The sequence below is a fragment of the Leguminivora glycinivorella genome, chromosome 19, assembly GCF_023078275.1.
Source record: "Leguminivora glycinivorella isolate SPB_JAAS2020 chromosome 19, LegGlyc_1.1, whole genome shotgun sequence".
Taxonomy (NCBI): Eukaryota; Metazoa; Arthropoda; class Insecta; order Lepidoptera; family Tortricidae; genus Leguminivora; species Leguminivora glycinivorella.
In genome coordinates, this window is record NC_062989.1 from 16,498,936 (window position 1) to 16,523,075 (window position 24,140).

The window sequence follows — 24,140 nt, forward strand, 5'->3', positions numbered from 1 at the left end:
CGTCTGTCCCACCCAAAACAAGTCAAGTTAAATAAGTAAACCTTTTTAATATTTCCTTTTTACAATACATTTCTCGTTTTTAGAAATTAAAAAAAAATGCAAAAAAACTGCGCAAAGAAAACGCACCCATGGGGTACGTAACCAAGAGTTATTTTGTCTATGCCCAAGTGTCATGTCATATCAAAAACATTTTCCTTCTACTATTTTGTTGTTCAACAAAGTTGTTTAGAATGTTCCTTGCTGTATATTATTATGGAAAGTCACCAACCCGAACATGACAAAAACGGGTTACCTGACACGTTTTGGAAGACCCCACAGCGCGTACCGGGCAGGCCCCAGCGGGGAGTGGAGGTTATGTCTGGGTCCTCGTATCAGCAGTTCCAGGCGTCCGTAAACGACGCCTGGGACCTGGGGGACGACGAGATCATATCAGGGATCGCGGAGACGAAGATATCGAAAGCCATATCGCAAACCGCCGCTTTGAACGTTATAAATTCGCATAGGAATAGTACTAAGAATGTGAAGACAGTGAAGACTGAGGTTGAGGGTGAAAAGGAGGAGAAGAAAGTGCAGAAGGAGGATGCCGTGCCGGTGAGGAGGAGTGAGGGGAGGCGGAGCGGCCCCGGGGGCAGCGCGGGGCCGCTGCGGCACTACCCGGGGCGGCCGCGGGCGGTGCGGCTCTCGGCGCTCACCTCTCGCGAGGAGAGCAGTGAGTCTAAGCTGGAGAGGTTCCAGCAGCTGCATGACAGTGCCGTCATTAACTTGGATGAGCTTAAGCAACTCAGCTGGTCCGGAATTCCAGTAAAGGTGAGTGTGATATGGCTTTGAAAATTTATTTATGGGCTTGTTATAGGAGTTTTGTTTACTTGTTACATACATACATACAATCACGCCTTTATCCCACGAAGGGGTAGGCAGAGCACATGAAACTACTCAAGTTTCAGTACCACTCCTGGCAAATAAGGGGTTGAAAGAAAACGAAACTGTGACATTGCAGTGTTTACTTGTTATGTTTTATTTTCTGAGAAAAGTGAATCATTGTGTTTCTGGTTGATGGTCAGTTGTTATTTGAAAATAAATATACAATCCAAAATTCATATATCTTTATTCATACTGGCTTCGGCTCTTCAACTAAATGTCAACATACAGATGTCACCATCTATCAATGCATCATCTAAATATGCTATTCCAAAACAAAACAAAATCTATCTTTGTTATTCCACTTTGACCTTTTCTGAAAGACAAAATATGCTTGAGGAAATAATATCCATTTTTTTTCTAAGTATCAATTCAATGTTTTATGTAAGAACTTTTGACTGGAATTGTTAAGGAATATAGAACTTGTTTGTGTGATGAGCACAGTAGGCCTAGCACATGATTGCCACGAGAGTATGTCACCCGTGAATTAGACTGTATAATGGCATAAGGACGGGTAGTCTATCTCGCGGCGACATACTCTCGCGGCAATCATATGCTAACCCTGCAGATATTTTTTCCCCAGTCATGGATGTTTTCTATGTATTTAAGTATTTGTATATTATTCTGAATACCCAGAACACAAGCTTTCTTGAGGATACTGTGGGACTCGGTCAATCTGTGTAAGAATGTCCTATAATATTGATTTATTTAAATAAATAAATATTATAGGACATTCTTACACAGATTGACTGAGGCCCACGGTAAGCTCAAGAAGGCTTGTGTTGTGGGTACTCAGACAACGATATATATAATATATAAATACTTATATACTTAGAAAACATCCATGACTCAGGAACAAATATCTGTGCTCATCACACAAATAAATGCCCTTACCGGGATTCGAACCCGGGACCGCGGCGTAGCAGGCAGGGTCACTACCGACTGCGCCAGACCGGTCGTCAAAAAATTTTACTTAAAAATTGCAGAAACTGCTTAATGCAGTCACTGCCGACATTTTCTTAGCACAACACTTGTAGCTGATTGTAGTTCCTGCTTTGTTAAGAGAAGAAACTACAAACTGAGACCAAAATACTTTAATACCCTTGTCCCTGCATCTTGTACAGTATCCTTATTTAACTCCCGACACAAAAACGACGGGGTTTTATAAGTTTGACGAGTCTGTCTGTGTATGTGTCTGTCTGTCTGTTTGTCTGTCTGTCTGTGTGTGTGTCTGTCTGTGGCATCCTAGCTCCCGAACGGATGAACCGATTTGGATTTAGTTTTTTTTGTCTGAAAGCTGAGTAAGTCGGGAGTGTTCTTAGCCATGTTTCATGAAAATCGGTCTACTATGTCGCGGTCAGGGGTTTTTTCAAAATTTTATTATGCTGAACCCATTTGCTGACAGTATGTAGTATGTCAACAGCCGAACCACTGTCACAGAAAAGACATAACCCGTATATGTATTTTCAGTGACAGTATGTTGACAGGCAAAGCACTGTCAGCAAAAGGGTTAATACAAAATTTATGCTAAGTATAGAAGTATAGATGTGTTTTCAACTCCTTTTAAATTTTCCTAAGTACATTTTTATTGAAATTAAGAAACATGAATCTATTCACAGTTCAAGCTTTTGTGTCTGATGTGGGACTAGGTTGTTTTTGTAATATTGTTTCATAATATTTGTTTAAGTTATAATGACATTTTATCAACATTATAGAAGCCACCTAATACAATATTGGGAGAAAATATTCATTTTATTATTTTCAATTTATAATGTAATTTTCGACGATCATGATGAGAAGATAAACATAACTTTGGCATGTAACAAATTTATAGTGTAATTTTTATCATGAAATAAAGAAAAATCTAATCTAATCAATACAATTAAAAAACAAATTTTGGCTAATTGTTATTACTATACTACTTGAAACTGCCTTCTATGATAGCCATCTAACATAATTCAGATAAGCTCTAATGAATTTATGCTTTAAATAGTTTAAATAAACAAAGTAATGTCTAATGACGAAGCAAACATATCAGTTTTAAAATGGGTAAAACAAATGATGAAATGGCAGCTCATGGGAGCCTGGGGTCCGCTTTGACAGCTAAACCTAAGATGTGGCATAGGCACTAGTTTAAAGTGACTGCCAATTGACCTTCCAACCCAAAGGGTAAATTAGGCCTTATTAGTTGATTACCATACAATGTTCCTTGACCATTTGTCCAGTCATTGTTACATAATTAATTATTAATGAAGTGTTGTTTGTGTAATCAAGGTGCTATAGGTAGTTTCAACTCGGTTGAGGCCACGCACACTATAACACTGTCATGTAAAGACAACGAGATTTTGAAATTAGTGTTCTTACCGTGTACCGACTGCAGATTCAACAGTGAATTGCAAGAAAGACCAAAAAGTTTATATTAACTATTTTGTTAAGAATTACGTCTATAGAATAATTTTCAAACAAAACAGAAAATAAAATATCTCGTGTGTGATTAATTAATTGTCAGATCAGATTATGATTGTAATATTAATCGTAGAAATCAAAGATATTTTATTAGATTGCCTTATTATCATCATAGCTGTTAAAATGGTGTTTACCTATTTTTTCATTAGTTATTAGCAGACATAGAAGTCGCAGTAGCAATAACGTCAATTAACATAGGGACATCCTTCCGATACAAAATATATCGATAGCTGAATAATTATTTGGAAGTGAAATTTCATATGAGCTATAAAGTTCACCGGATAATACCATTACTGCTTTTAATACCATTAATGATAAGTCTATCAATAAATAATAATGTTTTTCAAAAATATATTGATAGTTTTTTTACATTCACTCACTCATTTCATTCATTCATTTTTTTGCAATCAGTACTAATCTTCATTTAGCTGTGTGTGTTATCATTCACTTCAACCTCCGTGGAATTACCTATAATTGATATGATAAAACACTTGTTGTCACTTCAGTTTACCTGTCATGATGTTTGTTTGCTCTACAGTCTCTACACAGGTGCATTTAAGATAAATTATATGAGTATGTTTTTAACAGAAATTAAATAGCCATGTAATTATAAAGTATGTTTATTAACCTTGAAAAATGTTATTGGATTTATAATAATTATCTTGTAGTGAATTGTACATGTACCTATAAGGTTTCTTTAAGTTGAATCAGCATGTATGGCTGAACCACAATCACAACAGTATTATTAATAATAATAAATCCGTTTATTGCAGACAACATATGGTCCAATTAAAATAACAGTACAATTAAAATAAATAAATCACAGTTCAAAATAAAAAATATATAATTTACCAGTAGTTTCAAAAATTAAAATTATATTTGCGACAATACTGTCATTTTTTTTTCTGTTTATATTATAGCATTTTAAAAGATATTAGTATAGTAATATTATTAGTGTACCGCTGAATACAAATCTTACAAATTATAGAACAAATTTCAAGTACATTGGATTTTTAAAAGCAAGTTTTGCCTTTTACATTCTTTCTACAAACATACTAGATTGTGTTACAAGGCAAAATTACTTATTTACAGTGAGGGCCCAAATTGAATCCTGAGCACAGTGGGTGATTCAAGTGAAAACACCCAATAATTTTGTTACCATGTAATGCATAGGTACCATAGTAAAAAATTTTTTTTACAGATTACCAGCTTGAACAGAAAAGTGCCACTTTGCACCCTCTTAACAGGGAAGACAAGTAATCTTTCCAAATGAGTGGTATGAAATAAATATTGAGAATTCAAAATGCCATCATACCACAGAATATATAATAGTACAAGTACAGAAGGCCCACTGCTTTGATGTTCACTAAATGCCGCCTTTTTAAATGCCTATAAAATTCTAACAAAGAAACGAGCCGCACGTGCGCAGCGTCGGACGATAGGGTTGCCTATGGATTAAAACGAATTAATACTCAGATAAAATGTTATATTCAAGTCTTGGGTACTTTTTAAGTATTTATGTTATTTATATATTTTTGTTTAAGTCCCAACATCACAAGTCTTATTGAACCTTTCCGTGGGACTTAATCAATCAGATCTGTGTTAGATTGTCCTATTTTATTCATGATGTCTATTTAACTAAGCATTATTAGCCATTCCACACCCGGACATCGCATATGAACATTAAAAAAGACTCGCGACGTAAAGTAACAATAGAAAGTGCGAACGTGCGTTCCGTGAGAACGCGCGCCACCCCTGCTTAGGCCGCGAACTCGCGGCCGCCAGCATGTACTTGTAGCGCGGCGATAGAATCGCGGAGTGAGCCGCCCCTGATCATACTTATTTAAAATATCCTAGAAATACACACACAGCACAATCTTTGAAATTTGCAGTTTTGTTATCAGAAATCTGGCATAGTTGACCGTCATAAATATACGATTGAATAACGGATAGGCGTGAAATTGGCGACCAGCGTGTGAAATCAGTTTCATAGTCATATGAATAATGTTGTTTATTAGTTATACAAGTAAAGATAATGCTGTTTTATATCTTATCTTAAATCTGCGGGGACCCTTACGAATACACTTCGACCCATCGGTATCTTTTGTGCAATTACCCCCTACTATCCTAAGATCCTTCAGCTATTCAGGAGCTTCTCGACCATCTCCACGGATGATGAGGCTCATGGGAAGCTCTCTGAAGTCCTTTGGCACCATGTAACCTGCTGCAAAGTTCTTCATCCTTTGTCTGGAGAGGGTGTGACATTCACACATTAGATGTCTGACGGTCTCTTCTAGAGATGGGCCAAATACGGACTTTGCCGAATACGAATATTCGGCCGAATATTCGGTTCCGCCATATTTTAAATCCAGGCTTAGATTTAAAAACTTCAATGATTGGTAATGGGTACATATATCTTACTAAGACTCTTAATGTTCCTATAATTTAGTGCATAAGGAAATTTTGGTTTTTGTTTCTTAAGCTATGTTATTTTTACTTTTTTACAAAATTATTGTATTTATATTTTAACGCATCTTTAATTCCCTTAGTTAGTTCTTTAGACTGCTGAAATAGGAAGTCATTATCCAATGAATTACAAAACAACTTACTCAATTTATTTACGTTGTTTATTCGGTAAATGTTCGGCAATGTAACCGAACTATTCGACCGAATACGAACATTGGAAAACTTGCCGAATATGCCGAATACCGAATATTTACCGAATATTCGGCCCATCTCTAGTCTCTTCCTTTTCACCACACATACGACAATCAGTGTTGTCAGCGTGTCCCATCTCGGCCAAAATGCTGTTTAATATAGTGTTTAATGTTTTTAGTTTTAGTTACTAATAAGCAATTCTGACTTTTGGTGGTAAGCCTTATAAAAAATAATAAAAATAAAAATAATATATTATAATCAACTGTTTTAACCATTCATGATTCAAAATGTTTTACTCGATGTCAAAATGTCAATGCTCAAGATTCCAAATTCTTCCAGGCTCGTGCCAACACATGGCGTCTACTAGCAGGCTACCTCCCAGCCAACACCGAGCGTCGAACCGAGACCCTGGAGCGCAAGCGGGCGGACTACAAGCACTTAGTCAGACAGTACTACGATGCGGAGAGAGACGATGACACTTACAGGCAGATACATATTGATATACCGAGGATGAGTCCATTGGTAGCGCTGTTTCAGCAACACACAGTTCAGGTAGATCATTTTAGTGTTATAAATGTTAAAATATAATGGCCAGGTCACCATGTAAGGTGAAGAATCACAGGTAGAGAAACATTTATATACTACGAATACTCAAGAACAACTTTTCTTAGACGACAATTTTTTTTAGACGACTGGTCTGGCCTAGCGCGTGCGTAGTGCCCTGCCTGCCTGCAACGTCGCGGTCCCGGGTTCGAATCCCGGTAAGGGCATTTATTTGTGTGATGAGCACATATTTGTTTCTGAGTCATGGATGTTTTCTATGCATATAAGTATTTGTATATCGTTGTCTGAGTACCTAGAACACAAGTTACACAAGCCTTCTTGAGCTTACCGTGGGACTCGGTCAATCTGTGTAAGAATGTCCCATAATATTTATTTATTTTATTTTTATTTATTTATTTTCTTCAAAAAGTAATGAAATAAGCTAATTTTGCATTTGCATTTAATTCATATTCTAACTTTTAAAAAGGTTACGTTGACAAGACCGCCATTTACAGAGAGATGTTAAATGATAAATTTAGACATTTTAAGCTGTTTTTATTTTCAAAATATTAAAATTACTTTTGAATTGATCAATAATATCAATATACACTTTTTTTATTGCTGTTGGGCTTTAAGATGGTGTACGATCTTTTCTTAAAGGTCGTCAGTTCTATACACATGTAAAACATTAACCCTTATGTTGCAGGTGATGTTCGAACGCATCCTCTACATCTGGGCGATCCGTCACCCCGCCTCTGGGTACGTGCAAGGCATCAATGACCTTGTCACTCCATTCTTCATGGTGTTCCTACAAGAAGCCATCCCTGGTGAAGAACTAGATAACTACCCGCTGGATAAACTAGAGGAAGCACAGAGAGATGTTATAGAAGCGGATTCTTTTTGGTGCCTATCGAAGTTTCTGGACAGTATACAGGATAATTATATATTTGCACAGCTTGGGATTCAATATAAGGTATGTAGTTTAACCCATGTGATAGGCTGGTATTCTAAGTTGTAGTTCTAGCTTTTGATTCGTTTATGAGGAAAATAATTCGGTGATCTCATTTATTTTAATAATAGGTAATTCCTGTATTCGATTAATTATTAATTAGTTATAAAGTTGTCTCACTAACAGGATAAATAAACAGTAAAATGTACTCCTATTTTATTTCACTAATGTAATTCGTACATTAATTAAAAGTAAGAAATATTTACTAGTAAAAGTTTGTCAAATTTTTTTTTACCTTATTTGATACCACTTCCCAATGTTATTTGTTTTGACATGTGCCGTCAATCGCTTGTCCAATCAAAAGCTAGCAAGCAATGACCTTATCTATCGGCATTAGAAACGAACAAAAGATAATCGCGCCCGTGTAAATAAAAGAGATTCATCGCTCGGCGACGAACTATGTTTGTTATTTGATAAAAGGTTGTCTGGTAGAGATCGTTCTTTAGCGATAAGACGATTGTCTGCCTCTATTTATAATCATTTGTTTTGTCTCCACTGTATCATTTGCTGCGGTGTGCCGATAAAGAGTATTCTATCTATCTATCTATCTATAACTCGCTCGTGCTGTCATCGCGTCTTTTTTATTTACACGGGAGCGACTATCTTTTTTGTTTCTATCGCCGATAGCTCATCGCATACTCGCTTCTGGTGGGACCAGTGCCATACGTGTTCTTAACGTTGAAAGTATTAAAAACGTTATCAATCACAAATAATTTATTAAGAAAAACATAATTGTACAGTGATTGCTCTTAAAGACTAAGAATTGTTATACATATAAGAGATGATTTATACCAATGCCTGAGCTAGGATAGTTCTCCTGTGTTTTAAAGAAACGGCGAGGTCTATACATCCTGCATAACTGCTTTCCCACTCCGTCCAAAAAAAAGGACTAAATAAAAAATAATATTAAAAAAGTTCTTAAAATCCTTTGTTTGCTTCCAGGTGAACCAGCTGAAGGAGCTGATCCGCCGCATCGACCTGCCGCTGCACACGCACCTGCAGCACCACGGCGTCGACTACCTTCAGTTCTCCTTCCGCTGGATGAACAACCTGCTCACCAGGGAGATCCCCCTGCCCTGCACCATCCGCCTGTGGGACACCTATCTGGCCGAGTCTGACGGCTTCGCTACCTTCCAGCTATATGTCTGTGCAGGTAGGATGATGAGTTAACTATCTTGACATACCTTTCCGCTGAACCATTAGTACGTGGGATACTATGCTGAGTCTGAAGGCTTCGCTACCTTCCAGCTATATGTCTGTGCAGGTAGGATGATGAGTTAACTATCTTGACATACCTTTCCGCTGAACCATTAGTACGTGGGATACTATGCTGAGTCTGAAGGCTTCGCTACCTTCCAGCTATATGTCTGTGCAGGTAGGATGATGAGTTAACTATCTTGACATAAACCTCCGCTGAACCATTAGTCTGTGGGTCACTATGCTGAGTCTGACGTAAGGTTGTAAAAAAACGGTTTTTTTTCTGGCTTGAAAAAAAAACATGAAAAAAAACCGTGAAAAAAAACAGTTTTTTTTCTGGAGAATGTTTTTTTTCTAAAGTACGAAATCTCAAAATTTGCAAAGTAGTTAATACTTTTATACGGTTTTTTAGACTTAATGTTAACTATTAAACGAATTTAATCAAATAACTTTAATTTCTGGTCTTATAAAAGTAACATTTACTAAATCATTAGTTTGTAGTTATCACTATTTACTGTTGGTCACCACCGCCTCTCCTACGCTTCCACGCCGCATCGGGGATTGCAGTAAACGTTTGTATACTGAATTAAAATACGTTATTGATTGAAACACCTACAACTCACAAAAACTGTTATTGTCGAGTCTGATTTGCTTCATCTAAAAAAAGCTATATTTGCAGGTCGGTTTTTGATGAGTTAACCATCTTGACATAATCCCCTGCACCATTCAACATGTGGGGCACAACCCTAGTCTGACGGCTTCGCTACCTTCCAGCTATATGTGTGTGCAGGTAGGATGATGAGTTAACTATCTTGACGTAACCCTCCCCTGAACCATTCAACTGTGGGGCACTATGCTGAGTCTGACGGCTTCGCTACCTTCCAGCTATATGTGTATGCAGGTAGGATGATGAGTTAACCATCTTGACGTAACCCTCCCCTGCACCATTCAACTGTGGGGCACTATGCTGAGTCTGATGGCTTCGCTACCTTCCAGCTATATGTGTGCAGGTAGGATGATGAGTTAACCATCTTGACGTAACCCTTCCCTGCACCATTCAACTGTGGGGCACTATGCTGAGTCTGATGGCTTCGCTACCTTCCAGCTATATGTGTGTGCAGGTAGGTTGATGAGTTAACTATCTTGATATAAACCTCCCGGTCCCGGTTTAATGAATCCTGTTTAATTATATTTTAAATTATCTTTCGCGGTCAATAATATCTTAGAGTAATCATTTTATTTAAACCGGCTACGACCCATGACTCTTTTTAGGGTTCCGTAGTCAACTAGGAACCCTTATAGTTTCGCCATGTCTGTCTGTCTGTCCGTCCGTCCGTCCGTCCGTCCGTCCGTCCGTCCGTCCGTCCGTCCGTCCGTCCGCGGATAATCTCAGTAACCGTAAGCACTAGAGAGCTGAAATTTGGTACCAATATGTATATCAATCACGCCAACAAAGTGCAAAAATAAAAAATGGAAAAAAATGTTTTATTAGGGTACCCCCCCTACATGTAAAGTGGGGGCGGATATTTTTTTTCATTTCAACCCCAACGTGTGATATATTGTTGGATAGGTATTTAAAAATGAAGAAGGGTTTACTAAGATCATTTTTTGATAATATTAATATTTTCGGAAATAATCGCTTCTAAAGGAAAAAAAAGTGCGTCCCCCCCCCTCTAACTTTTGAACCCTATGTTCAAAAAATATGAAAAAAATCACAATAGTAGATCTTTATAAAAACTTTCTAGGAAAATTATTTTGAACTTGATAGGTTCAGTAGTTTTTGAGAAAAATACGGAAAACTACGGAACCCTACACTGAGCGTGGCCCGACACGCTCTTGGCCGGTTTTTTTTTATAAAACTTCTGTTTTTTATTTACTTAGTCTCACCAACATTTTTCCACTTCCAGCATTCCTTCTCCACTGGCGCGAGCGTCTCATGCTAGAACGCGACTTCCAAGGGCTCATGATCCTCCTGCAGAACGTACCAACACAGAATTGGACGGACTCCAACATCAGTGTACTGGTGGCGGAGGCCTACCGGTTAAAGTTCGCGTTCGCTGACGCCCCGAACCATCTCAACGCGGGCAAGTCGGACAGGTGACGGGGCGATGTCGGATAATCAGGTTTCTGTATGTGACTACTGTGTATTGCAAGATTTTATGATACTGTACACTTCTAAAACTCAACTGTTGCAAGATTGTAAGACACTGTGACAATTATAAACAGAAATAGATACCATACACTAAAGAAAAAGCGATCAACCACACTGGTGGCGAAGCCGGGAATCGAACCCGGGTCTCGCGGCTACTCTAAAGCAATGTTTTTTTCTCCAAAAAGTACTAAGACAGAACTGGACGGACTTCAACATACTAGTGGTAGAGGACTACCGGTTAAAATTCGCCTTCGCTAATGTCCCGAACCTTCTCAACGCGGACAAGTCGGACAGGTGACGGGGCGATGTCGGATAATCAGGTCTCTGTATATAACTACGATTTTATGATACTGTACACTTTCAAACCTCAACTGTTGCATGATTGTAAGATATTGAACACATCTAAAACAATGTTTTTTTTTCTCCATAAAGTACTAACGCAGTAAATAGACAGATTCTAATATCAGCGTATTAGTAGATTTAGTAGCGGAGGCCTACCAGTTAAAGTTCGCCTTCGCTGACGCCCCGAACCATCTCAACGCGGGCAAGTCGGACAGGTGACGGGGCGATGTCGGATAATCAGGTTTCTGTATGTGACTACTGTGTATTGCAAGATTTTATGATACTGTACACTTCTAAAACTCAACTGTTGCAAGACTGTAAGACACTGTGACAATTATAAACAGAAATAGATACCATACACTAAAGAAAAAGCGATCAACCACACTGGTGGCGAAGCCGGGAATCGAACCCGGGTCTCGCGGCTACTCTAAATCAATGTTTTTTTCTCCAAAAAGTACTAAGACAGAACTGGACGGACTTCAACATACTATAGTAGTGGAGGACTACCGGTTAAAATTCGCCTTCGCTGATGTCCCGAACCATCTCAACGCGGGCAAGTCGGACAGGTGACGGGGCGATGTCGGATAATCAGGTCTCTGTCACCATTTTTGTATTGCAAGATTTTATGATACTGTACACTTCTAAACCTTATGATCTTCAAAACGTTGAACTCAAAAGGACTCCAAAATGGCTACATTTGACGACTGCTATTTTCAATATGATGCTGTAATCTTATAATTTTGTGAAGGGGCCATACAAACCAAGACGCTTCGCCTTATAAAGATAGACATTTAAAGGCTATATTCATATTCATATTCATATTCATATTTATTGATATTGCATATTTATACATTACACGTCAGAAACATAAACATTCATTATTACTAAGTAATTCTTATTACTCTAAGAATTAAATTATAAAATTTATAAATGTGTTCTATATAATTTAAATAATTTAAATACATTATCGCGCTAAATATTACATTTCAAGGAATTCATTGATGTCATAGAAGGCATTATCAATAAGCCATTTTTTTAATTTATTGTAAAATACATTATCATTGGATATAGCGGTTATTTGTTCGGGGATACAATTATAGATTTTAGGGCCAATAGCATAGGTCGTTTTGGTAGATTTGGTCAGTCTGAAGTTAGATGTTTCGAGTAAACCCCTGTTCCTGTTCCTTAAGCATCTCAAGTTACCGGCTCTGTGTGGGAATGTGTCAATGTGGGTTCTTACGAACTTTACAATGTTAAAAATATATTGCGATGGTAATGTCATAATACGTAATGATATAAATAGTTGTCGAGCTGGCGATCCAGAAGGCACGTTGGCTATTATTCTTACCGCTCGCTTCTGCAACACGAAGACACGACGCCAGTCAGCGGCGACCCCCCAAAATTCTAGACTGTAGTTTAGCACAGAATGAAAAAGGGCAAAATAACTATTCCGCACTTGTGCTTGAGGAAGAACAAAAGACAATCTTTTAAGTGCAAAACAGATGCCTGCCAACTTAGTGCATACTAATTGAATTTGGGTGTCCCATTTTAGCGATTGATCGAGTGTAACACCCAAAAATTTGGCAGAGTTGACTTGCGGGAGGATTGTGTTGTTAATGGTAACCACTAGCGGTCTTGGCGGTCTCCCTCCTAGGTTAAAGTGGAGAACCTGAGTTTTTGACACATTGAGGACGAGCCCATTAACAGAAAACCAATGTAGGAGTTTATGTACGTCACGGGTGATTGACGTCTCTAAGCTGTCTATGTTAGGAGCGGTTATTATGTCGCAAGCGTCGTCAGCAAAAACGTACATATTGCCGTCTACGGCGTCCGGTAAGTCATTTACTTGTAATAAAAAACATAGATTAGCCAAGGACGAACCCTGGGGACCCCAATGTCCACAGACCCACAGTCAGATTTTACCGATCCACTATTTATTACAACGGATTGCTGTCTTCCCTGTAAAAAATCGGTCATCAACTTTAAAACTGGGCCACGTAGACCGTGGTGCTCAAACTTTTTGATAAGGACGTTGTGATCGCAAAGGTCAAAAGCACGCGTCATGTCGCAGAGAACAATAGCTACATGTAAATGGTTTTCTTTAGCCTGCATTATATTATGCAATGTTTCGCGGATTATTGAGCCACATGAGCGATTTCGTCGGTAGGCAAATTGTTTTGCGTGTATTAACTGAAACTTTTCCAAAAAGTTATACAGCCGATTACTCACGCCCGCTTCGAACACTTTGGCCATAGTGGGAATTATACTTATTGGCCTATAGTTTTTCAACTCATCTTTCTGTCCTTTGCCCTTATAAACGGGAACGACTTTTACATTTTTAAGTATGGGTGGGTAAATGCCTACTTTTAATAATTGGTTAAAAATGTTTGTTAATTGAACTATGATTAATGGTAGTCCAACTTTGAGTAACATAGTTGAGGTGTCATATATATCACAGGTGTTTTTTGTAGCTATTTGCTGCGTTATGATTTTATACAACTCATCACAGGTAAACGTTGATAACCTAATGGAAACGGGGCTAGAGGTGCACGAATTATGTAATAATTCATTAGCCAGTTCCGGGCGAGCGATGGGTGCGTTTGCAGTACTTGCGGCGGATAAGAAAAATATATTAATATCGTTAGCTAACCGGTTCTGCGATGTGTATTGTTCACCGCGGCTATCTCTTAATAAGTCCAGATTGCATTGCCGCTTGCTGGGGGCGCGTCCTGTGAAGGTGTTTACGATTTGCCAGAGAGTTTTTTGTTGATTACCGCTACTTTGTAACGTTTTAGTGTAGTATTCGCGTTGTGCGTGTGACAGAGATTGTTCAAATTTTATTGATTGTGATATTATTAGTTTCAATGTCTCATTACTATGGGGGTGTTTTTGAGTGATTTCGATTAACTGAACGAGAAGTTGTTTTTTCATTATTAAGTCGTTTGTGACCCAAGGACAGTTATATTTCTTATGTGTTTGTACAAGACTGTATGGAAAGCAGATACTGGCAGCATTGTTTAAAATATTTATAATAGATGTTAGAAGCTTGATTGGGTTGTTTTGAGCATTATGTTCTATTTTTTGCCAATCAACCGAATAAAGATAGTTTTTATATGACTCAAGTCTATGTTTTGAAAACTGGCGTTTATAGGTAGTGAAAGTGTTTGTGTGTTCGTGAGTGATGGTTAGTTTTTGTGCCCCGTGATCGGAAAGGTGAGTGTCTACTGATTGTGTTATGTACTGCAACTTTGTTAGCTATAACTGGGCCATTTTTTTCAAAGTTGTTCACCCCACTTTTTTTTGGATTTGGAATTTTTTAACTGGTTTCCACTCAGAATCGCGAGCTCTCTCAATCCTAATAGGAGAAAAAAAGTGTCCCAAGGTTTTTTCCCATTCCGTTACCATTTCTTCATACATTTTGTATGGCGGTAACGGACAGGAAGGTTTGGAAAATGAATGGAAATCTTGGGACATTTTTTTTTCTCCTATCAGGATCGAAAGACCTCTCGATTCTGAGTATGAATCACGTAAAAAATACCCATGTTGCAAAAAAAACTTTGAAAAAAAAGGGCCCAACTCAGAAACATGTCGTTAGGTGAAGAAACTCATTTTTTTTAAATAAAAAACTGATAGGCGACTCGTTGCACACTTTTTGGGTTTCTGAGTTTATTAGAACCGTTTCTGTGGGTTCTCACATTTTTGCGTGTGACATAGTGTTTTTGTTGTCGATATGTAGTAGTAGTAAAACACTTTATTGTACCAGAAAATAATACAAGAGTTTATCACTAGTACAAAGGCGAACTTATCCCTTTAAGGGATCTCTTCCAGTTAACCTTTGAGCAATATATGATATGTATTTGGTATCTTGACATATTTTTGATCTGCAAAGTTTACAGTATCAGAAAATTGCATGTTTCAAATAAAATACTTGTCAAATGTTTATAAATCATAACCGAGTACCCACAAACAAGCACCAAAAATAACTATACAGGCAAAATACACCCCGGTACAAAATCTTGCTATTTTACTAAGTGCTAATATTTTGACTGCGTAGCTTGTGTTGCTGACTGTACATACAAAAATATCGTAAATATTAACACTGCACATACCTATACATAATGTGTTAGATAGGTTTACACTCACATATAAAATTAAACCTTGCCGTATTGGAATACGGTCCAATATTGAATGGCAAAGCGGCTGGATGGCAGGGTAACTGTTAGGTGTTAAAATACTGTTTGTTTTTATAAATACTCACATTTTTTAAACCATCGTTATAGTATTGTTGAATAACCGGTTATTGTCTGAAAAACCTGTTTAAAAACGGTTAGAAAAATAATCGACCTCTTAAGTTCTAAGCGCGGTATTGAAACCAGCGGTTTCATGTGCTCCGTCGATCCCTTTTGGGAATACAGGCGTCAGTTTATGTGTATATGTGTGTAGAAATAGTACATTACGATGCAAGTGCGTAAAAATTGAGTTTGAAACGAATGGCGAGAAATTAAAACACGACCGAAGGGAGTGTTTTAAATCGACACGAGTTACGAATGTCCTCTTCGCACGTGTATTGTACGTTTTCAGCATATTAAAGTTTCGTAATAACAAGCATTTGCGCACTAGTGCGGGAAAAAAGTACAGAAATATATTATTTTTGAACCATGAAGCAGTATTTTACCACCTAACACTCTTGGTGTAGAACTGTATATCATATACCGTTGGCTTAAGGACTAATTTCACATGGCAATGTTGTATAACTTTTATAGCGAGGAATGTTAAACTCTTGTCGTCCTCTTCTAACATATAAGACTAGAAAAGGACGGCGAGAGTAGAAATCTAGAGTATACTTTATAATGATATTGTAAAATGTATAAAAAAATATCCATACTTTTCAATTGAGATGTATGTATTCTTGTTTCTTTATGATTATGACTTTTCGGTCCTAATATCAGAAAAAAATGGAGTAAGGTGGGGTAAGATTGATATAATATTGTCTTCGGTTACCGCGATAGTTACTAATGAAATAAAACTATGGAAACGGATTATATCGCGTGTAATGCATTTACAATTGGACGTAGTTACGCAGAAACGTTCCAATCCACATGAAATTGTCATTAAGTTTTAGACCAAAAGTCTTTCATTTCAATGACAATTTCAGACAAATTAAAACGTTTCTGCGTAACTACTTCCAATTCATCCCGACGTTTAATAATAACGTGTAATTTTTCCTCAGTCACCCGTTGACCACGAACGCTGTAAAGTGTTCGAAACGTCGGGGTGAATTGTAAATTCATTATACGCGATATAATCCGTTTCCATAGTTTTATTTCAAGATTGATATACTTAGTTAATTTACTGACAGTACAGGTTGATTCACGAAAGGTAGCAGGAATGTAATGAACAAAACTTTGACTGCATGAGTGACACATGCATCGGTATACCATATTGTACCACCCCATACATTAAAATGTGACGGCCTAAGAACGTGCATAACCACAAAATTAAAATTTTGAAAAAACCCCCGACTGCGACCTAGTGGACCGATTTTCATGAAACATGGCTAAGAACACTCCCGAATAACACAGCTTTCAAATAAAAAAAACTAAATCGAAATCGGTTCATCCGTTCAGGAGCTACGATGCCACAGACAGACACACACACAGACAGACAAACAGACAGACAGACAGACACGTCAAACTTATAACACCCCGTCGTTTTTGCGTCGGGGGTTAAAAAAGTAGATGGCGCCACTAAAAATCATTACTTGTAGATTGGCGTTAAGTGTCACCTTGAGCCATAAATCTCTGTCGAAATCGATGGCAACAAGGCATTTATTTAGGCGCTCGCATTTTAATGTATGGGATAGTATCCATACTAATATTATAAATGGGAAAGTGTGTCTGTTTGTTTGTCCGTCTTTCACGGCAAAACGGAGCGACGAATTGACGTGATTTTTTAAGTGGAGATAGTTGGGATGGAGAGTGACATAGGCTACTTTTTTTCTCTTTCTAACGCGAGCGAAGCCGCGGGCAAAAGCTAGTAATCTTATATTTAATCTATGGGTGTACAGTCGGAACTGTCAAACGCTGCAATTTTATTGGTTAATCTGTCACACACGTGATTTCCATTCACTCATTCGTTCCATTCGTGCCAACACTTGTCAATTGACCTGTATGAGGATTCCCTACAGATGTCGGTCTTATCCCAGTGTTTATCTTACCCTACCTTACCTTATTCCCAGATGTTACCAACTCAATCAAATTATGGTGACATCTGAGAAAAAAATCTAAAAATGTTGTTCTCAATTCTGTTATTATTTTTTAAATAATTTGTATGATGGGCCAAAAATGTATGTATGTGGAAGGCCTAAAATAAGTGAATATATCGATTTAGATAGTAACGGCCTAGCCACGACAATGGTCTAAGGCGGCGAGCGGGGCGGCTGGGCTGCGCGGGAAACGCGCGCGGGCGCTAGCCATGCCACGTACTTTTACAAGCGGCGGCAGGGCCTAGGAGCGGCCAGAACGTTTTCATATTTAAAAACATGTTTTTTACTGTCGAATATGACTCTAAAGTGCATAGAATGCTTTAATTAGTCAATTACGTCTTGTACAAGAGAATATGTGTGATGACTAAGTACATGGAATTTATTTTATGGCTAGTTAAATGATACTTAATATAAATAAACACTTAGAAAAAAATTAAGAGTAAATACCAATAAATACTATACAAAAATATGTTTGAAAACATTATTACATACTACATACGCGAAAGTACAATTCAATTTTCATTAAATAAAGGTTTCGGGTTCAAGACGCTCATAATAAAAACAAAATATTTTGTTTCGCGCGGAATCGCTAGCCCCACCTAGCCGCCTAGGCCGGTCGCGCCGCTGTAATGTCGTGGCGGTGCGGGCGCGGCGCGCTACAGTTGTTCTCGTCGCGCGCCGCCCCGCGCGCCGCTCCCGCGGGTAGGCCCGTAAAAACCCGCGCGCGATTTCGAACAGCGGCAAGGTCGTGGCATGCCTCGCGCGCGCTGCGTTTTTGTTTTTGTGACTTACCGCTTGCCGCTGCCGCAAGACGCCTTAGACCATTGTCGTGGCTAGGCCGTAAAGGAGGCAGCTTAAATGTAAAAGGTACCAAGTTGTCGCTTATAAGGATGAAATTTTCTCGTTTTTGGGTGTTTTTCAAAATAAATCTCTAAAATCGAATTTCACCAGATCTGGACGTGTTAGGGTTCATTTTTCTCATAATCACGAGCTGATTCGAGCCTGATGATAAAAAATGTGCCCTCATTTTTTTTCCTTTACGTCACGATTTTAGTATAAACTTACTACGAGCGTGACGATGACGTATTGGAAACTTGAATTTTGTATGGAAAATTTGGGACACATTTTTTATCGTCGGGATCGAATCAGCTCGTGATTCTGTGAAGAATGAGCCCAAACACGTTCAGATCTGGTGAAATTCAATATTCGAGATTTATTTTGAAAAATATTTACAGACTGGGACCCGCGAAACACCATAGACGGGGCAGGCCGGGGTGCAGGCAGACCAAAAAGGAGATGGCGGGACGACCTGGACGCATTCTACCCGAAATGGTGGGAAAATGCCAACAACAGGGTCGAGTGGAGAAAACGAGGGGAGGCCTTTGCCCAGCAGTGGGACACAAAAGAGGCAAATTAAAAAAAAAAAATATTTTGAAAAACACCCTTTTATGCTTAAGCGACAAAGTGGTAACTTTTGCGTGAGAATGACACAATGTTGGTAACCGAGGGTCCATTAGAATGCGTCTCTATTTGAGCTGGCTATTGTATTTCTCTCAGGAGATTATTTTAGAAGTTGCGCGTTGTTTTTGAGTCTGTTAAAATGGCTGATGGCTTTGGTACTAAGCGAAGAAAAAGTTCAAATTAAGAAAGATGAGATCGATGCTCTATACAAACGCAGTCCTCATTAGAAAAATGACATTGAGATTAAGAAAAATATTGTTACACAATGTAGGGTAAACTCGCCTCATTCGGTGACACGCCTAATTCGGTGATACAAGCTTTGAAGCACTATTCTAAAAGACGATTTTTGGTTGTTTCACCGAATTAGGCGTGTTACCGAATGAGGCGAGATTACCCTATTTTAATCATAGATATAATTTTTGATTGATATCAGTTATGATATTAAAAATGATTAATATAATTATATTACGAATAATGTCAGTATCCGGGGAAAAAATTAAACTTTTCGAGGGCCGTCCTGTTTATTCTTAAAGACGGGCCTTAACTTACACTTACAGCGATCAACTCAAATAGAGACTTCAACTTTAAGAAATACTAGCACGATTGACGTTTATTTTAGTCTATTATAGACACGGTACGAAATGTAACTATAACTACCCATTTTTAATATATAATTCGGTCATTTGTGTTAGTGTTTCTATACCTTATTTATTAGTTAAATTATGACCACTACAGGATGATTTTCGATAACAATCAGGGGGCAATTCATAAAATTCGAAAATTCTAAGCGTCCCTGTCACTTAAATAATTTATTATAAGAATGAGAGTGACGCAAAATAACAAAAACTTCGAGTTTTGACATTTGGGATAGCAGTCAAAGTGATTTTTGCTCAATTTATAAATTATCAAAATCACATTCGGCTCCTTGGTGTGTTGTAATGGCGCATTTACAAGAAGACCATACCATCATATACATTAAAATGCGACCGCCTAAGAACGCACATACACTACACCACACATAGATGGCGCCACCAAAAAATGTCTTGTAGCTTTCGATTTTATAAATAAATAAATATTATAAATAAAATCTACAAATAATCGATGGCAACAAGGCATTTTTTTGTGGCGCCATCTATGTGACAGAGAGAGCGTGATAGTACTAGTGGTAGTTTCTGTTGTTCCTGTCATACAGTCAATATGGGAGGACCATTTACCCAACGTGGATGCTTATTAACCCCGAGACCTTATCACGAATATTTAAAGTTGGATTTTTCTATTTCCCGCTCTTATTGGAGCGTTAATAGTTATTTGTTATACAAGGGGGCAAAGTTGTATTTTAACGCCGAGTGTGGAATTGAAAAACGAGCAAGTGAAAGGATTCTATAGTTGAACCATGAGCGAAGCGAGTGGTTCGAGAATAGAATCCTGAATTTGCGAGTTTTTTAACACACGAGAAGTAAAATATATTTGCACCCGAGTGTAACACAAAACTTTTCCCCTCACTATAGCGAGGAAACTACAACGCAAAAAATGCGTTTATCACTGCTTCCAGTAGTTCCACGGGTGGTAAATCATCTTTATTACTAGATTCACCTACTTTTATCAATTTTAAAGCAGTTAATTTGACTTTATTCAAGGTCAAATTACTTTACCCACTAGTGGATAAAATGCGTTTTTACCCGCTGGTATTAAAGGACAAAACACGTGTTTCCGAGCTAGTGAGGGGAAAAGATATAAATTAAGGATTTTCGATGTTATTTTATTACGCTTCTGTATTCTTGTAAATGCGCCATGATCTCGGTTGGGAATGATTATTGTAATGGAAGTTTTGTAAGGAATAGAGATATGGTTGTAAAATATAATATTTCCCTATATTTCATATCGATGTTTTATTTTATGGATAGGGCAGGGAAAATTAAGAGCGTTTTAGTTTTTTGTTATATCGGGAATCACATACAATTCTGTTTGTGATTGTCTAATATACGAATACAATGCTATTATTTTTAAATAGCATTTATAATTTCATCACATTATAACCAATTATTTTGTTAATTAGAGATGACAGCATTGTATACGAATGATTTAAGGTAAAGCGGGGCAAATCGACTGGGGGACAATTGTAACTGATCCATTTTCCATTATTACACTATGATGTTGAGTTCTACATGCATCCATTGAACACGCCTACCATATATAACCGGTGGACACTATTTAATAATGCAAACATGGAAATTTTTCCATTTGGACCAGTTACTTTTGGCCCCCCCAGTCGAAATTTTCCCCGCTGTACCTTAACGGCTCAGCCGCGACATTGGTCTAAGCGCGACAGCGGTGAGCGGCGGCCATACATTGGAGCGAGACACAGCGATGCAACTTTTCATTCGCACGTATGGCTGCCGCTCGTCGCTGTCGCGCTTAGACCAATGTCGTGATTGGGCCGTAAGGCTTATTTACTCATCGCGCGAACTCTGATGTGATTAGCTACATTGCAGATTGTTGAGCATAAACTTCAGCACACCAATGAAATACCTGAAAGATTCTAACACTGCCGCACCGTACCGAGGTCATCCACATCCTATGCTGCTATCCTGTAAGTGAGAGCTAGAAAGAGTTATTTTTTCTCGCTCTCACCTACGTGAATAGAATCCAAGGTCGGTCGTTTGTTAGCAACACAATGAAACTCTCATGCGAGTTATAATGAAACTCGCATGCGAGTTCCTGCACCGTTTTGAGACCTTTAGACCTGATTTAGACGGCGTGCGAATTCGCATGCGATTTTAGTTACATTGCGGGCTGTTGAGGGTACATACAAATACATACATACACAGCCATCAAATACCGCAATGTAATAAAACTCGTATGCGAGTTCTCGTACCGTCTAAATGGGCCTTAATGGTCCCAAATGTCCTTTATTACCTAAAAGACAACGTTTTGATCGGCGCTCTGAGCGCCATGTTTTTTTTGTGACGGTTTATGTACTATTTTATTTTAACGATGTTACTTTAAATGATAATTATAGCGTTACTATACCATGAGTGTTTTATTGTTTTCCCTTTTTTATTTCTCAATCTCATACCTATTCGAGATAAAATGTTAACAAAATGTAGCCCATCCCCATCACTATCATCACTACACCTTATAAAATAAAGTCATTCGCCGCGTCTGTCTGTCTGTGGACACTGTGTTCGCGATAAACTCATAAACCACTGAACAGATTTTCATGCAGTTTTCACCTATGAGAGCTATTCTAGAGGAAGGTTCAGGTATCATTTGTTAAGGTTTTGTTTTAAAGTGATTGAAATATGACGATATGTGCTAATCAAATCAAGCTTTACTTCACGTGCGAAGCCGGGGCGGGTCGCTTGTATGGTGTATGGTGAGTTCCGCTCAGCCTCATACAAAACAAAATTCACACTCGGCAGAACTCGAACCTGCTAACTTCTGTAATACCGGTTCAGTCTTTCTAACCTTGAGCCACAGGGTTCTACCAAATGTATACGATTATTTTCTCACTGCTTAAACACCTAGGCTCGAAAAATTATACCGTGAGCCGAGTGAGCGTACAAATAACAACGTGCTGTGGTTATGTTACTAAATATTTAAATAAATAATTATAAAAAAAACATCAAAATAGGAAACTTCTCCAGGATTCTCTATTATTCTACATTACAGCCATTAATTGAGCACGTTCTGTTCTGTAAACAAAAAATGTAGGTAAACGCGATATGAATTCATAATTTCACAGCGTCTGGTTGAGGTAACTGGTGACCGAAGAGCTGGCGACTTCCTCGCTCAACGTATCAGCATTGCGATACAGCGAGGAAATGTCGCCAGTATCCTTGGTACAATGCCTCAAGGGCCTATTTTAGACTTAGCTAGCTTTCAAGTTTAGTCTTAGTTTCTTATATAATTATGTAAATATGTTCATGTAAATAAAGAATATTTTAAAATTTCACAGCGCCTACAAAAAACGTAATAGCAAAATTTTGCTATTAACCCTTAATCAGACAAGGGGAATATATTTCCCACCGCCATTTGGACTCTATCATACAATTTGCATGGTTCTAATTTCAATAATTTTGACCACCTGTCTAAATTTCCACAGGCGCTATTTATCTCGTCATATCATATTTCATATCACTTTTTTTTACTGACAACCAGGCAACCCTCGATCTGACTATAACCGCGAAAATTTAAGTCCATTTATTGCGGTTATTTTTCTCTGTCACTCCAAAAAAGGCGTCAATAGAGTGACAGAGAAAGATGGTCCAAATTTGCGACTTCCGATTTTCCCGGTTAGCCCTGACCTGCGCAGTATACGACCTTGACCCAGAACTTGACATTGACAATCGGAACTGACCTCGAAATCGCGAATCCCGGTTTTGGTTTTGTTATTCATGTAAAACTGGTTTTTAAAAGATTTCACCGAAGTGTTAGTGAAAAGTTCATTTTTATTCTCTTTCTGATGAATCGATCGATAAGTGTAACAAGTAATTGAGTGGTGATTTGATGAAAAGACATTGAGGTCAACATAGGATCTGATCATCCCTGGGACTCAAAGTAGGTCAATTTCCTGTCAGATAGATTATGCTTATGAAAGCACAAAAAAAATGGTCAGGTATGCTAAATACTTCGATTTTCCACTTGGAGAGCTACTAAATATTCGTGTAGGTATGACGCAGTACATTTATCTTCTAATAACCAATTTATTTAATTATTTTTTGCGGAATTGTCTCCAGTAATTTCGTTTTCTTTCAACCCCTTGCGCCTTATGAAAGTCATAACTTTCTGAGTAGTTTCATGTGCTCTGCCTACCGCTTTATGGGATACAGGCGTGATTGTATGTATGTCGTCCAAAGAAACAAAGTTCATCCTCACTTTTTCAACACGTGGCAATCCAATAACACCTTCCGAGGTGTTCCCCTTGTAGCTGGGACGCTATTGCACAACACCCTGCATTTTATGATTAAGCACTGAGACTTGGCACAGGTTGTTCCTTGGGTAGCCCCGAGTAGATAAAGATCGGGAGGCATCGAGAGCCCCCCTTAATTTAGGAGGGAGGAGGGGGGGAAGGCTGGTGCCTCCGCGCTTCCTTTGAAACCATATTTCTCTAAAACTATACAAAATAG

The 24,140-nt window shown here is 38.2% G+C and overlaps 1 protein-coding gene across 3 annotated transcripts; it reads left to right on the top strand.

Annotated features, from left to right (window-relative positions):
* The first annotated feature begins 170 nt into the window (after nt 1-170).
* On the top strand, nt 171-12,082 carry LOC125236692 (TBC1 domain family member 22A). Of its 3 annotated transcripts, none has more exons than XR_007178227.1 (6): nt 171-807; nt 6,382-6,594; nt 7,292-7,558; nt 8,537-8,747; nt 10,699-11,526; nt 11,878-12,082. XR_007178227.1 is itself a non-coding variant. In XM_048143605.1 (5 exons), the coding sequence occupies exons 1-5, from the start codon at nt 253-255 to the stop codon at nt 10,890-10,892; spliced, it is 1,440 nt and encodes a 479-aa protein (XP_047999562.1). In that variant the 5' UTR covers nt 171-252; the 3' UTR covers nt 10,893-12,082. The 3 variants fall into 3 exon arrangements, 1 of the variants encoding a protein (XP_047999562.1); XR_007178228.1 differs by having other exon boundaries at nt 10,699-11,263; XM_048143605.1 differs by having other exon boundaries at nt 10,699-12,082.
* The last annotated feature ends 12,058 nt before the right edge of the window (nt 12,083-24,140 follow it).

What these genes read in the sequence shown, in the direction of transcription:
- LOC125236692 (XM_048143605.1), top strand. Translation starts at nt 253, where the DNA reads ATGGAAAGTCACCAACCCGAACATGACAAAAACGGGTTACCTGACACG. An exon ending in TTCAGCAACACACAGTTCAG is followed by an intron (nt 6,595 to 7,291) that starts GTAGATCATTTT and finishes CTTATGTTGCAG; the next exon opens with GTGATGTTCGAACGCATCCT. An exon ending in AGCTTGGGATTCAATATAAG is followed by an intron (nt 7,559 to 8,536) that starts GTATGTAGTTTA and finishes GTTTGCTTCCAG; the next exon opens with GTGAACCAGCTGAAGGAGCT.